Here is a 16,113-nt window from a genome sequence, read left to right on the forward strand (position 1 = left end):
GTGGAGTGCTGCAGAGATGCTTGTCCCTCTGGAAGGTTATCCCATCTCCATAGAGAAGGTGGGAGCTCTGTCAGAGTGACCATTGGGTTCTTGGTCACCTGATCAAGGCCCTTTTCCCCCAATTGATCAGTTTGTCCGCTCAGCCAGCTCTAGGAAAAGTCTTAGTGGTTCCAAACTTCTTCCATTTAAGAATGATGGAGGCCACTGTGTTCTTGGGGACCTTGAATGCTCCAGAAATGTTTGGTATAGACAGGTGTGTGCCTTTCTAAACCATGTCCAATCAATTGAATTTACCACAGGTGGACTCCAATCAAGTTGTAGAAACATCTCAAGGAGGATCAATGGAAACAGGATGCACCTGAGCTCAATTTCGAGTCTCATAGCAAAGGGTCTGAATGCTTATGTAAATACGTACATTTAAATAAAACATTTTTTGCAAATATCCCCCCAAAAATATATGTTTCCGCTTTATCATTATGGGGCATTGTGTGTAGATTGATGAGGAAAAACAATTATTTAATACATTTTAAAATAAGGCTGTGACGTTAACAAAATGTGGAAAAAGTCAAGGGGTCTGAATACTTTCCGAGATGCACTACATTTGATGAGAGCCCTATGGGCCCCGGTCAAAAGTAGTGCACCAAATAGGGAATAGGGTGCCATTTAGGAGGCAGACTATGTATTGGGTGAGCATGGGGGCTGGAGAGAGAGAGAGAGACTCTCACCTGGTAGTTCATGATGGCTCGCAGGCACATGATGCAGACGTGAACGTCGTCCTTCTTACAGACCAGCCGGGAGTTCTTCAGAGTTCTCCGGCTCGGCAACGTGTTGCAACTGAAACGTACGGACACAGGAGAGTTTTCACAATATGCACCATTAGTCTGAATTGATACAAACAAAGAAGCAGCACTTGGTGAACAGGAAAACATGTCATCTGTGAACTGTAGAAATTAAACTCGTTAGAAGGACACAAAGAGTTGTGTAATCTACTGCCTTACTCAAGAGGCCAAAGTGGAATTGAACTGTCGCCGCACAAAGATATCACTTGCAGCTAGTACAACGGCAGCAAGTCATTTGCATGCATGGCGGCGACCAGGACGGCTTTGTGGAGATAAAACAGCAAAGAGGGGAGCCTTTCCCGCTGACGCCTTTCTCACAATGAAAGGAGAGTGGGTGTGTTTGTTCAAGTGTGTGTGCGTGTGCTACTGAACACGGCCCAGTACAGCCCAGATCAGCTCCGTCCAGCCAGGGACATAAAGACGTGATATTTTCAGCGCTGTCACAAGGCTCTAACTACAATGGTTCTGGGAAAAGGTTCCTTGAGGCTACCGATGCACACAAACACTGACTCATGTTTGCACCGATGCCTTAGGGCCAAGTCGTCAGTCACGGTATTGGCAGAGTGTGTTGTCTAAACAATCTAGCAAACCACAGTAGATGATAGGTCTTCATGGTCAGGCACGTCTCACTGGTTACATCAATGTGAGCTATTCAGCAAGCAGTTATGACGTCTGCGTGTAGTAAATGTAAAATAGCTATAACAGTAAGTGTGTGTATGCGTGACTTTGTCTGTGTGTGTGTTTATGTGTGCTCTTTGTTCTATTTAGTTGCATGTGACAGAACAAAAAACAAGTGTCCTCGCGTAAATGAGCTCGCTTCGCGAGACAGAATTGGACCGCTGCCTCACCCAGCAGGCGACGGCGGTGTTCTTCAAGAACTAACCTCTTGTATTCTTTCCCCTCATTACACAAAACTATCTCCAGCCCTCAGCCTGCGACCAGGCAGCGGGGACAATAGGTAGAGTAACACATCTGAGGGGGAAAATGATCTATATCCTGAATGGCACCCTACTCCCTACATAGTGCACTACTTTCTTCTTCTTCTTCTTTTTACCAGGGCTCTGGTCAAACGTAGTGCACCACATTGGGAATAGGGTGCCATTCGGGATGCCACCAGTGACTTGGAGAGCACATTGTTTCTTAATCATACAGATGGAATGATGTGTGATGACTTGACTATGAGCAAAAGGAGACAGTCATTCACCCCGCTGCAATGTCGGCCCAGTAGGCTTGCGTTGACAGGCCTGGTGGTGGCGTACCAAATTCCACCCAATGAAAGTTCGCCAAAAGGCTTCCAGCTATGCTTTTGTGGACGTTATTTCAACACTACAGCTACCTAGTCTAAGGCTGAGTCCCGAACGGCAGCCTACTCCTTGTACAGTGTACTCCTTTTGACCGGGGCCAAATAGTACACTACACAGGGAACAGGGTGCCATTTGGGATTTACACTCTAAGTCACATCTCACTACAGTACAACAACACGTTGACAGACACAACTATAGACTACAGTAGGCTAGCCTGAATAAGGAGCTCTGGAAGAAAAGAAAAAAACAGAAGACATACCATCGTCCTTGAGAACACTTTGGGCATTTTAAAGAGCTTGGCGTCCTTCCAAGTATGCAGTGAGGTTTTCAGAGAAATACATAGAATTCTTAATATGACATCAGAAAAGTGACAACAATGATTGACTTGGAGGGGGTGAAACTGTTACAACAAGGCTAAGTTTCTGTATGTGGGAAAAATGAATAAATACTAACATTGCTAATGTTAATTAACCTTCACTTGTCAGTCTGTGTAAGGAGGAAACTAAAGAATGTACAGAAGGGTTTGGTTTACAGCCAGTTACTAATTGAACAACTAGCAATATACAGAGGGGGCCAGAAACAATGCCAGTACAAACAGCCATTTGCTCTAAATGGGAACAGAAATCTAATTTCTACAGTAAGCACAATAGAGTTACTAGCAGCAGAACAAATAGGCCTAACTTCCCCTCGCTCCCCTTCACACACTGGGACACAGCTTGGTAATGGAAGCAGGTTGTGTGTGTGTGTCAGGGTTTCTGTTAGCTAGGTAAATATTATATTATTTTTAACAAGGCCGATAAAATAAACTACATTTGCTGTCCAAATTGTTGTGAGAAAAAAATAATTCCATTGTAGTGGATGTGCTCCAACGTCAAAGGCACATATACATCATAGGCTAATAAATCCTCAAGCAGCTGAGACATTAGAGTTGGATGTGTTTCTAGTCTTACTCACGCAAAAGACTGGAGGTCCCTCACAAGGAACTTCAGCTCAGTGAACCCTGACTGGGCAACATTGGTGAAGATTGTGTTGATTATCTGTCTCCAGTGCGCCCGCCCGAGAGGTGTCTCTTTCATCAAAACAGAACGAAGACAGCCTCATGATCTCGCCTTCTTAAGGACAAAGTAATGAGGCTGATGTGAGTCAAGCTGCTCCAAGGTGTTGACTTCCCAACAAGCAGTGGCTGTCTTTGAGCAGGCCAAGGTCCACCGCAAACGCAATTGAATTAGAGGCAAATTATTGTGTTCGTCAGGCCCAGTCCTAGCAGTTCTGCTGCCACACTAGGCCAGATCAACATATGCCGCCCGTGTCATGTATAGTATAAAGATTTGGAATGGATTGATAGACTAGAGTAGAGTAATGATGTGTATCATGCATTTCAGTTGAACTTATTCAGTTGCGCTTGGAAACGGACAAATCGTCACCGACTTTTCACATTACAATGTTGCAATCACTAGTAGGAAACAGAGTTGTCAATAGGCCCCGTATATCACCCGACACGAGTCTCGACACCACGACAGTTCAAAGTACAATAAACATAAAATGTATTAACATCATCCAGTAGAACTGTAAAAAGAGTGAGGTATAATTTGAGCTTTGGAAACAAGTGCTTTTGTAAATGTATGGTGCGGGCCCTCGTTCCACAGGAGCATTGTAAACTAAGCTTTCTCTCAATGAACCAGCCTGAACTCATTTGGTTTATTAATATCACATTTGATTGTCCAACATGATCATTTCTTCATTTTGTGGCTGCCTAGAGTGTACGCTTTCCACTTCTGTGTTGCTGAATCGCGGTGGGAATGAGGAGTGGGCCGGGCCGGTCATGGCTAGAAGGGATCCAGCTTGTCAAAAGTACACGGAACAAAAATATAAACATAACATGTTGGTTGCATGTTTTATGAGTTGAAATAAAATACCTCCGAAATTGTCAATACACACAAAAAAGTGTATTTCTCTCAAATGTTTTGCACAAATTTGTTTACATCCCTATTAGTGAGCATTTCTCCTTTGCCAAGATAATCCATCCACCTAACAGGTGTGGCATATCAAGAAGCTGATTAAACAGCATGATCATTCCACAGGTGCACCTTGTGCTGGGGGAAAACAAAAGGCCACTTTAAAATGTGCAGTTTGTCACACAACACAATGCCACAGATGAGCGTGCAATTGGCATGCTGACAGCACGAATGTCCACCAGAGCTGTTGCGTAGAACATAATGTCCCAGTTCTTCCATGCCCTGCATACTCACCAGACATGTCACCCATTGAGCTTATTTGGGATGCTCAGGATTGACGTGTACGACAGCGTGTTCCATTTCCCGCCAATATCCAGCAATGTTGCACAGCCATTGAAGAGGAGTGGGACAACATTCCACAGGCCACAATAAACAGCCTGATCAACTCTATCTGAAGGAGATGTGTCGTGCTGCATGAGGCAAAATTGTGCTCACACCAGATACTGACTGGTTTCTGATCCACGCCATACATTAGGGCCTAATGAATATATTTCAATAAATCTGAGTAAAATCTTTGAAATTGTTGCATGTTGCGTTTATAATTTTGTTCAGCATCGATTTTTCTTTTTGCTAACCCTAACCCTTTTCCTAACCTACTTTTCCTAACCTGCTATGCTAATTCTCCTAACCTGCTGCTAAATAAAATCAGAGAGGCCTTGATTGTATTTGAAAACAGCTGTGTTCTGTTATTCATTAATTACACATTTTATACAAATAGCCTATAGGACAGGTCATTGGCAAATTACATTATACAAATATTATATTTTGAAGTCGTGTCGGAGACTAGTTCTTCTCGGCTCATGTTTGTAATTATTTTTATTATGATATTCATTCATGATATATAGAAGGGATGAAGACGCAACGGGCATTGCTATGCTTTTCAATAAAAACTGTCATTTTGGTTTAAGAGCATCATTCTATTTTATTACAACTTTACAGGCTAATTCCTATTCCGTTAAGATGAATGACAATCTAAAGGTGATGAATGACAATCTAAAGGTGATGAATGACAATCTAAAGGTGATGAATGACAATCTAAAGGTGATGAATGACAATCTAAAGGTGATGAATGACAATCTAAAGGTGATGAATGACAATCTAAAGGTGATGAATCACAATCTAAAGGTGATGAATGACAATCTAAAGGTGATGAATGACAATCTAAAGGTGATGAATGACAATCTAAAGGTGATGAATGACAATCTAAAGGTGATGAATGACAATCTAAAAGTGATGAATGACAATCTAAAGGTGATGAATGACAATCTAAAGGTGATGAATGACAATCTAAAGGTGATGAATCACAATCTAAAGGTGATGAATGACAATCTAAAGGTGATGAATGACAATCTAAAGGTGATGAATGACAATCTAAAGGTGATGAATGACAATCTAAAGGTGATGAATGACAATCTAAAGGTGATGAATGACAATCTAAAGGTGATGAATGACAATCTAAAGGTGATGAATGACAATCTAAAGGTGATGAATGACAATCTAAAGGTGATGAATGACAATCTAAAGGTGATGAATCACAATCTAAAGGTGATGAATGACAATCTAAAGGTGATGAATGACAATCTAAAGGTGATGAATGACAATCTAAAGGTGATGAATGACAATCTAAAGGTGATGAATCACAATCTAAAGGTGATGAATGACAATCTAAAGGTGATGAATGACAATCTAAAGGTGATGAATGACAATCTAAAGGTGATGAATGACAATCTAAAGGTGATGAATGACAATCTAAAGGTGATGAATGACAATCTAAAGGTGATGAATGACAATCTAAAGGTGATGAATGACAATCTAAAGGTGATGAATGACAATCTAAAGGTGATGAATGACAATCTAAAGGTGATGAATGACAATCTAAAGGTGATTATGAGCACATAATGCGTTACGCACCCAATGCATATGGACGCCCGGTACATTTCTCAAATATCCGGTAAATTCAAATCTTGCCAGTCACGGTTGTCCGGTGCCAAATTTTCCTCATGGAAACCCCGGGGTGTGTGTGTGTGTGTGTGAGTGGCAGGTAGGTCGGTAGGTAGGGGAGCCAGGGGGGGTTGAGGTGTGGGGGGGGGGGGGGGGGTTGCTGCGGGCATCTACATCTATCAGACAGCACCATGAGCGACACCTCAAGTAGACCTGCCTGCTGCTGCTGAAGAGTGGAGCACAGAGCAGGAGACTAGAGGACGAAGGCCAGGACAGAACACCAGTCAACATCACAGCTGTCACCTTCATACAGCTCACATTCACATACAGCACATTGTTTTTTTCCCCCCACATCAATCTACACACAATACACCATAATGACAAAGCCAAAACAGGTTTTTAGATTTTTTTTTATTTTCTTGCAAATTAATCAAATAAAATGAACAGAAATATGACATTTACATAAGTATTCAGACCATTTAATCAGTACTTTGGCAGCGATTACAGCCTCGAGTCTTCTTGGGTATGACGCTACAAGCTTGACACACCTGTATTTGGGGAGTTTCTCCCGTTCTTCAATGCACATTCTCTCAAACTCTGTCAGGTTGGATGGGAAGCATCGATGCACAGCAATTTTCAGGTCTCTCCAGAGATGTTTCATCAGGTTCAAGTCCGGGCTCTGGCTGGGCCACTCAAGGATATTCAGAGACTTGTCACGAAGCCACTCCTGCGTTGTCTTAGCTGTGTTTAAGGTTGTTGTCCTGTTGGAAGGTGAACCTTCACCCCAGTCTGAGGTCCTGAGAGCTCTGGAGCAGGTTTTAATCAAGGATCTCTCTGTACTTTGCTCCATTCATCTTTCCCTGGATCCTGACTAGTCTCCCAGTCCCTGCTGCTAAAAAACATCCCCTACAGCATGATGCTGCCACCACCATGCTTCACCGTAGGGATGGTGCCTGGTTTCCTCCGGATGTGACGCTTGGCATTCAGGCCAAAGAGTTCAATCTTGGTGTCATCAGACGAGATAAACTTGTTTATCATGTTCTCAGTCCTTTAGGTACCTCTTGGGAAACTCAAAGCAGGCTGTCATGTGCTTTTTACTGAGGAGTGGTTTCCGTCTGGCCACTCTACCGTAAAGGCCTGATTGGTGGAGTGCTGCAGAGATAGTTGTCCTTCTGGAAGGTTCTCCCATCTCCACAGAGGAACTCTGGAGCTCTGTCAGAGTGACCATTGGGTCCTTGGTCACCTCTCTGACCAAGGCCTTTGCTCATTTTGGCCGGGCGGCCAGCTCTAGGAAGAGTCTTTGTGGTTCCAAACTTCTTCCATTTAAGAATGATGGAGGCCACTGTGTTCTTGGGGACCTTCAATGCTGCAGAAATGTTTTGGTACCCTTCCCCAGATTTGTGCCTTGACACAACCTTGTCTCTGAGCTCTACGGACAATTCCTTCGACCTCATGTTTTTATTTTTTTTCTGTCAGAGTGACCCCGGGTTCTTGGTCACCTCCCTGACCAAGGCCCTTCTACCCCGATTGCTCAGTTTGGCCGGGCGGCCAGCTCAAGGAGGAGTCTTGGTGGTTCCAAATTTCTTCCATTTAAGAATGATGGAGGACACTGTGTTGTTGGGGACCTTCAATAGTGCAGAAATGTTTTGGTACCCTTCTCCAGATCTGTGCCTTGACACAATCCTGTCTCAGAGCTCTACAGACAATTCCTTCAACTTCATGGCTTGGTTTTTGCTCTGACATGCACTGTCAACTATGGGACCTTATATAGACAGGTGTGTGCCTTTCCAAATCATGTCCAATCAATTGAGTTTATCGCAGGTGGACTCCAATCAAGTTGTAGAAACATCTCAAGGATGATCAATGGAAACAGGATGCACCTGAGCTCAATTTCAAGTCTCATAGCAAAGGGTCTGAATTCTTATGTAAATAAGGTATCTGCTAAAATGTCTAGAAACACGTTTTCACTGTTATTATGGGATATTGTGTTTAGATTGACAAGGAAAAAACATTATTTAATACATTTTAGTATGAGGCTGTAACGTAACAAAATGTGGAAAAGGGGAAGGGGTCTGAATACTTTCAGAATGCACTGTATGGTGCCACTTAAATGGCACCCTAGTGCACTACTACAGAAGTAGTGCACTATATAGGTAATATGGTGCCATTTGGGACGCAGCTATAGCCTCAGTCTCCTATAGGATCTTCCATTTGATCTAAACTCGGACAGACGAGTATTAACACTGTAGCCCCACAGCCCCTTGTACATACGTGCCAGCACACTGGATGCATCCCAAATGGCACCCTATTACCTATCAAAGTGTTGCACCATACAGGGAACAGGGTGTCATTTGGGACACACCCACTAGCCTACCAGAAGAAGCTCATGAGTTGTGAGTTGAGATTCATTGAAAATTAATGTAGCTTAATCCACCATATGTGAATTAGAATAGTGTTGGGATCAGCGGAGGCTGGTGGGGGGAACTACAGGAGGACGGGCTCATTGTAACAATTGGAATGGAATAAATATAATTAATGTTTGATACCGTTCCATCGACTCCATTCCAGCCATTACAATGAGCCCGTCCTCCTATAGCTCCTCCCACCAGCCGCCTCTGGTTGGGATTGAGAAGACATGTGCAACATGGTGCGAATGGTTTCCTTTCTGCAACGTTACCACAGTCAGACAGAAGGATTAGCCGTCTATGTGAGAAGTCAATGGGAATAACACTCTGGCACATCATTGAGACAACAGCAGGGATTAACACGCACAGTCAGAAATAGGCAGAATTGGATGAACCTGGTTAAATAACGTAAGCAGGGGGACAATTTCAACGTTGGCCAAATTATAAAAAAATGTGTATCATTCATATCATATTCATCACATAACATATCATATTTGTAAAATCCCTGTGGAAAAGATATTGTTAGAAAATGGGGATTTCTGGCTTGTTCAGTAGCTATGAAAACCCCAGTGTCAGCAATGTGCGGTAGAGATATCATAATCCATAACATTTCATGTGATGTCTGAAAAGATCATTTGTTGTGGTCATGAGGCCCGGAAGGCTTTAAATGGCTTAAGACACGTTTCAGTCTGGCACGGATTTGCAGGATAGAGGACGGGGGTGGGTTTGTTTTCCATGGATACGTTCCAAATGGCACCCTATTCCCTATGTAGTGAACCTTTTTTTTGACCAGGGCCCATAGGGAATCCCATATTGCTCTGGGCAAAAGCACTATCTAAGGAATAGGGTGCCATTTGGAACGTATCCATGGAAAACAAACCCACCCCCGTCCTCTATCCTTCCAATCCGTGCCAGACTGAAAGGTGGTTTAAGCCATTCAAAGCCTTCAGGGCCTCATGACCACAACAAACTACTTTTTCAGACATCACATGAAATGTGCGCGGCTTCAGAAACGTCAAATACAACCATGTGACGGCCCTCCCACTCCGTCTGCCTGAATTCTCTCTCTTTGCTCTTGTTTTCCTTAATAGGATGTCGGTGGGCGGAGGCGGGAGGGTCGTCAGCGAAATGGGACACACGTGGGCTCGGGTGTGTCCCGGGATAAATACACCTCTTCCCCATTCATTGAGGAGACTCTCTCCATGCAGACACACTGATAGATTTTTGGTTGTGGCATTTTTTGTGGTTGTTTTGTTTGTTTGCTTTGGCACCTTTCAACACCCCTCATGATCACATTTATGCACGCAACCACTCACTTACACTACTGATTACCGACAACACACACCATTGTTAATTGTATTTATGTTACTTCAGTTAGTAAATATATTTCTGTTATTCCTTATCTCCACATTGTCTCCCTTTTTGTTACGGACTTCGCGCCGGTTCGTGACAACCACGTGAACGAACCCAGAGCATCAAATTAGGGAACTATAACAATCCAGACTAAGTGAACCCCATTCTGGACTTCTCAAACAATTCCTTGTAGATACCACACACATATCCAGTTTTAAATACAGAACTCTGACTACGTTATCATTGTGGCGTAGCCTTATAGTAGCTTCTAGCCTGTAATGTATGGTTAGAGTCCGGCAACTTTCCCAAAACCCCCAGCTTTTGCCAGAAATCAAGGTTGGAGGACTCCGGATGTCATGCTTATTCCCTCTTGATTCTAGGAAACGTCAAACTGGGATACCTGGAAAATCTGGGGGTTCTTTTTTTTATTTTTATGTTATCTACATTTTTTTCAAGCCTAGGAACAGTATTGAGGCGTGTGGTTTACCGTAGCGTGGAGTGTCGCCCGGCGCGGGAGATGCTGTTCCCGTTGACGGGGGACGGGAAGTTACTCCCCCCGTGCAGGTCCTCTATGGATCTGCTCCAGGGCTTGTCCACCGACTTCTCCAGGTTGTTCTCCGCGCTGTCGCCATCAAACCTGGAGAGGAGGAACACGCAGGACAGGAGACTTAAGAGATCGTAATACATCACTGTACTCTCTGATCACAGTCCGACGAAGCCCGTGTCCCAAATGCCAACTTATTCACGTTTAAGTGTACTAGTCTTGACCAGGGCCCATACGTAGTAAAAGTAGTGCACTACATAGGGTATCGAGTGCCATTTGGGACACAACCCTAGACTGTTTAGCGCACTATCAGTAGGTAGAAGGGTATACAAATTCTGCGTAAGTGCAACATTATGGAGATGCTCTTATTTCAGATTTCAGCAGGGCAATAATTCCCAAATAGACGTGGCTATTTTCTAATGGTAAGGCAGGGGGCTAACTTGTACCAAGCGAATCAAGGTCAACACTCATTGATGGGGTAACCATTTGATACTCGTTGGACAGACTATTAACATAGGGTACGAACGTACATTTCAAATGTAACTGAATCTACAAGCCAAACAGAGCAAAATGCCTACGTCCCAAATGTCAGCACTATTCCCCTACGTAGTGCACTACTTTTTGACCGGGGCCCATAGGGTGTCCCATAGGGCTCTGTTCAAAAGTAGTGCGCTATGTAGTGAATGGGATGCAGCCAGTGGTCCCGGGAGCCGTTCTGTCACCACATTCGACCAGTGACTCGGGTGTTTCTGAGAACGAGGCAGCAGTAGCAGCATTGGTCGAGGAAATGCATCACTGTTTAGGCAGAAAAGGGCCATTGTGCTCATTGTCTGGGCCTGCGCGAGACGAGGTCCATCTATAGGGTGAACAGAGCGAAGGGGGACTTACGTGACAGCGTACTGCGCAAAAGAAAGATACTCCACCAACACATCCAGGCCTTTGTTTTCGTCATTGAGGAATTCTCTCACCCACCTAGAAGGAGAAATAACAGCCGGTGTTAGTCCAAGAACAACACTCGGCTCACACAAACAGTACGTGGGCCCACAGTGTGAGACACACGACAAACATCACACACGCAGAACTGTCTGGGATTCAGCCATATTATCGTTGAGATACACGTCAAGTGCTAAGGGTCTGACACGTGATCTAGCTAGAAGAGGGGGGGGGTGGGGGGGGGAAGAGAGAGATTTAGATTTCCCCCACATTTCTCTCACTCTCTTCCCATCTGTCACTGGGAGGAATAGCGATGAGCCGGTTGGGGGACTTCAAAGCCTTGGTGGTACCGTGGAATACGGCAACACGCACACATATATAAAGACACATAGGCAGCTCCACTCTCTTCTCTTCTCTGCCAGGAAGGCCTTGACAATGATCAAAAGACCATTTCTACCTTTCTAACCGCCACCAGTGTAAAAGTGGGCCACCTATTCAGCATGCTGTGGAGCTTTCATCTGCAGTCTCTCTCTCTCTCTCTCTCTCTCTCTCTCTCTCTCTCTCTCTCTCTCTCTCTCTCTCTCTCTCTCTCTCTCTCTCTCTCTCTCTCTCCTCTCTCTCTCTCTCTCTCTCTCTCTCTCTCTCTCTCTCTCTCTCTCTCTCTCTCTCTCTCTCTCTCTCTCTCTCTCTCTCTCTCTCTCTCTCTCTCTCTCTCTCCTCTCTCTCTCTCTCTCTCTCTCTCTCTCTCTCTCTCTCTCTCTCTCTCTCTCTCTCTCTCTCTCTCTCTCTCTCTCTCTCTCTCTCTCTCTCTCTCTCTCTCTCTCTCTCTCTCTCTCTCTCTCTCTCTCTCTCTCTCTGCGACTCCACCAGCATCGTGTCTATTTACGGGGCCAATTACTTTAACGGGCTGTGATTGCGCGGTGATTGCACCGAGCGTGACACACGGCCAGGCCTTTAGAAGTACTGTGACGATCACTAACAAGGGACGTGCTCGTCTGAGAGCAGGGTCCCATTCATTAGGCACTGACGGGACAAAAACAGATTGAAACACGGAGGGCTTTAAGCGGAACTGCGCCCTAATGAACTGGGCCCCTCAGTCTGACTATGGCGTGGCTGCATTCTGACTTGTGTTGCTAATAAAAAAGGGATCCTTTAAAGGGCATGGGGGCCCTTAATAGTAATGTACTGTAAAGGGAATAGGGTGCCATTTGGGATGCGTCGAAGGTGTGGAGGGGTGTGACCTGACTTTAAACAGGCACGCACGGTAGTCACGAGTCGTGACCACAACAGCAACAGTTTGATTCAGAATATGACAATGTAACTTGTCAACAATTGAACGAGGTGAAAACAATTGAAAGGCTGTGTTGTACTCAGTGCTTACTGAGAAAAACGCTATCTCCACTATCAGTAGACGCAAGACGTGTCTTCTCTGAAAAGGACTGATTGTTATGTAGCCTACTGGTCATCACACTGATTTCTTCTGGTTTCTGCCCCCCCCCCCCCCCCCCCCCCCCCCCCCCCCCTTCTTTATAACCGCCGCCCTCCCTCCCACTCCCTCAGTCTCTCTCTGGGAAAAGATAATGCTTCATTATCTCATCTAGATTAGGTCGATTATTAATGTAATCTAGCTTAGCGACATAAGGTCACTAAAACAAGGCACGAGATAATCCACGTAAACAATGCCCCCCCTCCTGGCTTTGTTTGGGAGACAGACTTCCTCCAACGTGACTCGGCTTTGTGGTTCAGTGTGTATGTGAGTGAGTGAGTGAGTGAGTGAGTGAGTGAGTGAGTGAGTGAGTGAGTTGGTGTTGTTGGGACCCTGAGATCCTGTAACCGTTGTTGTGTTATAGTGCCTGACTAGCTGGAGTCTGTGTGTTGATGGTACAGACTGTGGCTGTCTGGTCCCCTTTCTGCAACAGAGTCCCAAATGTCACCCTTTTCTCTATGTAGTGCCCTACTTTTGACCAGGACCCAGGTAGGGAATAGAGTGCCCTTTGGGACGCAAGCCCGTGTCTTCCTGTCCCTCACAACTGTCTGCCAGTGTTGTCTACCGTGTCACCGGTGACCTTGCCCCGTCCCATCAGCCCCGCTGCATCCTGCTGTCCCTTACTCTTGCCTCATCCTGACTATAGCTCCCAGCATGCACCCCGGCTTCATACTCCCTGGGACCACAGCTGACCTGGCATGCGTCCAAATGGCATTCCCTTATAGCGCACACCATTTCAACAGGCCCTCAGGGAATAGGGTGCCATTTGGGACGCAGACAACACTTTCACATCCACACACACATATCAATTGCCACCCACCCTATGTGATTTGTCCTTAACGAAATTTCCAGTTCTCTCAGGACTTGGGTGGACTCCTGCACTCTCCGTCGGAATTTCTGGGGGGCAAAGAAAGGGAATTATTATTAATGTTTCATCCCTCTGGTCGGGCAGGTTATAAATCCTAAATCAGATAACAGACACCACCGCTGCCATTCCCGAAAGGGAAATGTCCTGAAGAGAATGTGTGTGTTTCCTTGTCTTGAATAGGGCTGCACAAATCTGGGAACTTCAAATACATTCCCTGGTTCTCCAGAAAAAAGTTCCTCCTTATGGGACAATAGAATCTTCTGCGCATTCCAAATGGCACTCTATTCCCTATGTCGTACACTTGTTTTTTTTAATGGGCCCTGGTCAAAAGTATGCACTATATAGGCAATAAGGTGCCATTTGGGACGCGGATATATTCAACTCATTAAATTGGTCCTGGCTTGTATTTGAGCTGCCGGGCCCTTTGCACACACCGACCGTAGATCCATTCTTGTCCTGTGTGCTGTTACCGTGGTTTTACCGCCGGGAGAAAACGCTCAGGGGACTGAAGTGTATGACCTGACCTGCATGTGAATATACTCTCTCTCTCCCTCTCTCTCTCTCTCCCCCTCTCTCTCTCTCCCTCTCCCCCTCTCTCTCTCTCTCTCCCTCTCCCTCTCTCCAAACAAAAGCCCTGCGGCCTGTTGCGCCACAACTGTGAGGAGGAGGAGGAATAGAAAAGGCACAAGCGTGAGCGACGGGGCTCGCTAGCAGGCATTCATAATCAACGGCCAGAAGAACCAATGTTGCTCACTACTAGTTCAGAGGAAGAAATCTCAATGATGACAGAGAGTGAAATCATTGCATCACCAATGACATAGACCGAGGAGGAGGCTCCCAGTATCCATATCCACCCAGTTTGGCTGTGGCCTTGCCTTCCCGTTCCATGCTGTGCCCATAGTGCATAGTGTAGGGAATAGAGCGCAGTTTGGGATGCACCCTGTGTCTATCAGGGAGGAAACAAACAGAGCTAGACTCAAGTGTTATAAACACAGAGAGCGAGAGAGAGCAGTACAGGGACGTTCCCATTGCCAGGGCTTCTCTGGGCTCGTAGTACTGGGCTGGGTGGAGGTGGTGTGTGTGTTTGGCCCATGTGGAGATGAGAAACAGAGTGTAATTGTATTAGGGAGGAGACCCATTGTGTGGAAATCAGAGCAAGTGCTAAGGCTACTGCGCAGACTCCTTGACACCCCCCGCCCACACACATACACAGTCACGTACACACATACACACCCCACTCCTCACTAAGTACTACCAGCTGTTCTACCAGCGCAGACCCAGAGAGAGCAGAGGAAAGAGGATAGAGAGGACAGAGAGTATGGCGATATAGAGGAGAGAGGAGAGCGAGGACAGAGAGTAGGGGGATATAGAGGAGAGAGAGAGAGGACAGAGAGTAGGGGGATATTGAGGAGAGAGGAGAGAGAGGACAGAGAGTAGGGGGATATAGAGGAGAGAGAGAGAGGACAGAGAGTATGAGAATATAGAGAGAGAGGAGAGAGAGAGGACAGAGAGTAGGGGGATATAGAGGAGAGAGAGAGAGAGGACAGAGTGTAGGAGGATATAGAGGAGAGAGAGAGAAAGACAGAGATTACAAAGGAGTAGGGGGATATAGAGGAGAGAGAGAGAGAGAGGACAGAGAGTAGGGAGATAAAGAGGAGAGAGAGCGAGGACAGAGACTAGGGGGATATAGAGGAGAGAGGACAGAGAGGACAGAGAGTAGGGGGATATAGAGGAGAGAGGACAGAGAGTAGGGGTATAGAGGAGAGAGGACAGAGAGTAGGGGGATATAGAGGAGAGAGGACAGAGAGTAGGGGGGTATAGAGGAGAGAGAGAGGGGACAGAGACTATGGGATTAGAGGAGAGAGAGACGTCAGAGAGTAGGGGGATATAGAGGAGAGAGGAGAGAGAGACAGAGTAGGGGGGATATAGAAGAGAGAGGAGAGGACAGAGAGTAGGGGGATATAGAGGACAGAGAGAGAGGACAGAGAGTAGGGGGATATAGAGGAGAGAGAGAGAGGACAGAGAGTAGGAGGATATAGAGGAGAGAGAGAAAGAGGACAGAGTAGGAGGATATAGAGGAGAGAGAGAGGAGAGAGAGTAGGGGGATATAGAGGACAGAGAGAGAGGACAGACAGTAGGGGATATAGAGGAGAGAGAGAGAGGACAGAGTAGGGGGATATAGAGGAGAGAGAGAGGACAGAGAGTAAGGGATTTTGAGGAGAGAGAGAGAGAGGACAGAGAGTCAGGGATATAGAGGAGAGAGAGAGAGGACAGAGAGTAGGAGGATATAGAGGACAGAGAGAGAGACAGACAGTAGGAGGATATAGAGGAGAGAGAGAGAGACAGAGATGACAGAGTAGGGGATATAGAGAGAGAGAGAGAGGACAGAGAGTAGGGGATATAGAGGAGAGAGAGAGAGGACAGA

General features: G+C 45.7%; 1 protein-coding gene across 8 annotated transcripts in view; it reads right to left on the reverse strand.

Moving 5' to 3' along the window:
• fmnl2a (formin-like 2a) overlaps positions 1–16,113 on the reverse strand; it is a 91,049-nt gene that overhangs the window by 24,902 nt on the left and 50,034 nt on the right. For all 8 annotated transcript variants that reach the window (XR_016490558.1, XR_016490557.1, XM_036958905.2 and 5 more), the window contains exons 4-7: positions 13,641–13,717; positions 11,290–11,373; positions 10,345–10,494; positions 726–834 (exon numbers count right to left, since the gene is read on the reverse strand). Coding sequence is in view for 6 of the 8 variants with exons in the window: in XM_036958905.2 (XP_036814800.2) it covers positions 726–834; positions 10,345–10,494; positions 11,290–11,373; positions 13,641–13,717 (420 nt within the window). In the remaining 2 variants the exon portion in view is untranslated. The remainder of the gene's footprint in view (positions 1–725; positions 835–10,344; positions 10,495–11,289; positions 11,374–13,640; positions 13,718–16,113) is intronic.

The sequence above is a fragment of the Oncorhynchus mykiss genome, chromosome 22 (assembly GCF_057628025.1).
Source record: "Oncorhynchus mykiss isolate SJ-2025 chromosome 22, ASM5762802v1, whole genome shotgun sequence".
Classification (NCBI taxonomy): Eukaryota; Metazoa; Chordata; class Actinopteri; order Salmoniformes; family Salmonidae; genus Oncorhynchus; species Oncorhynchus mykiss.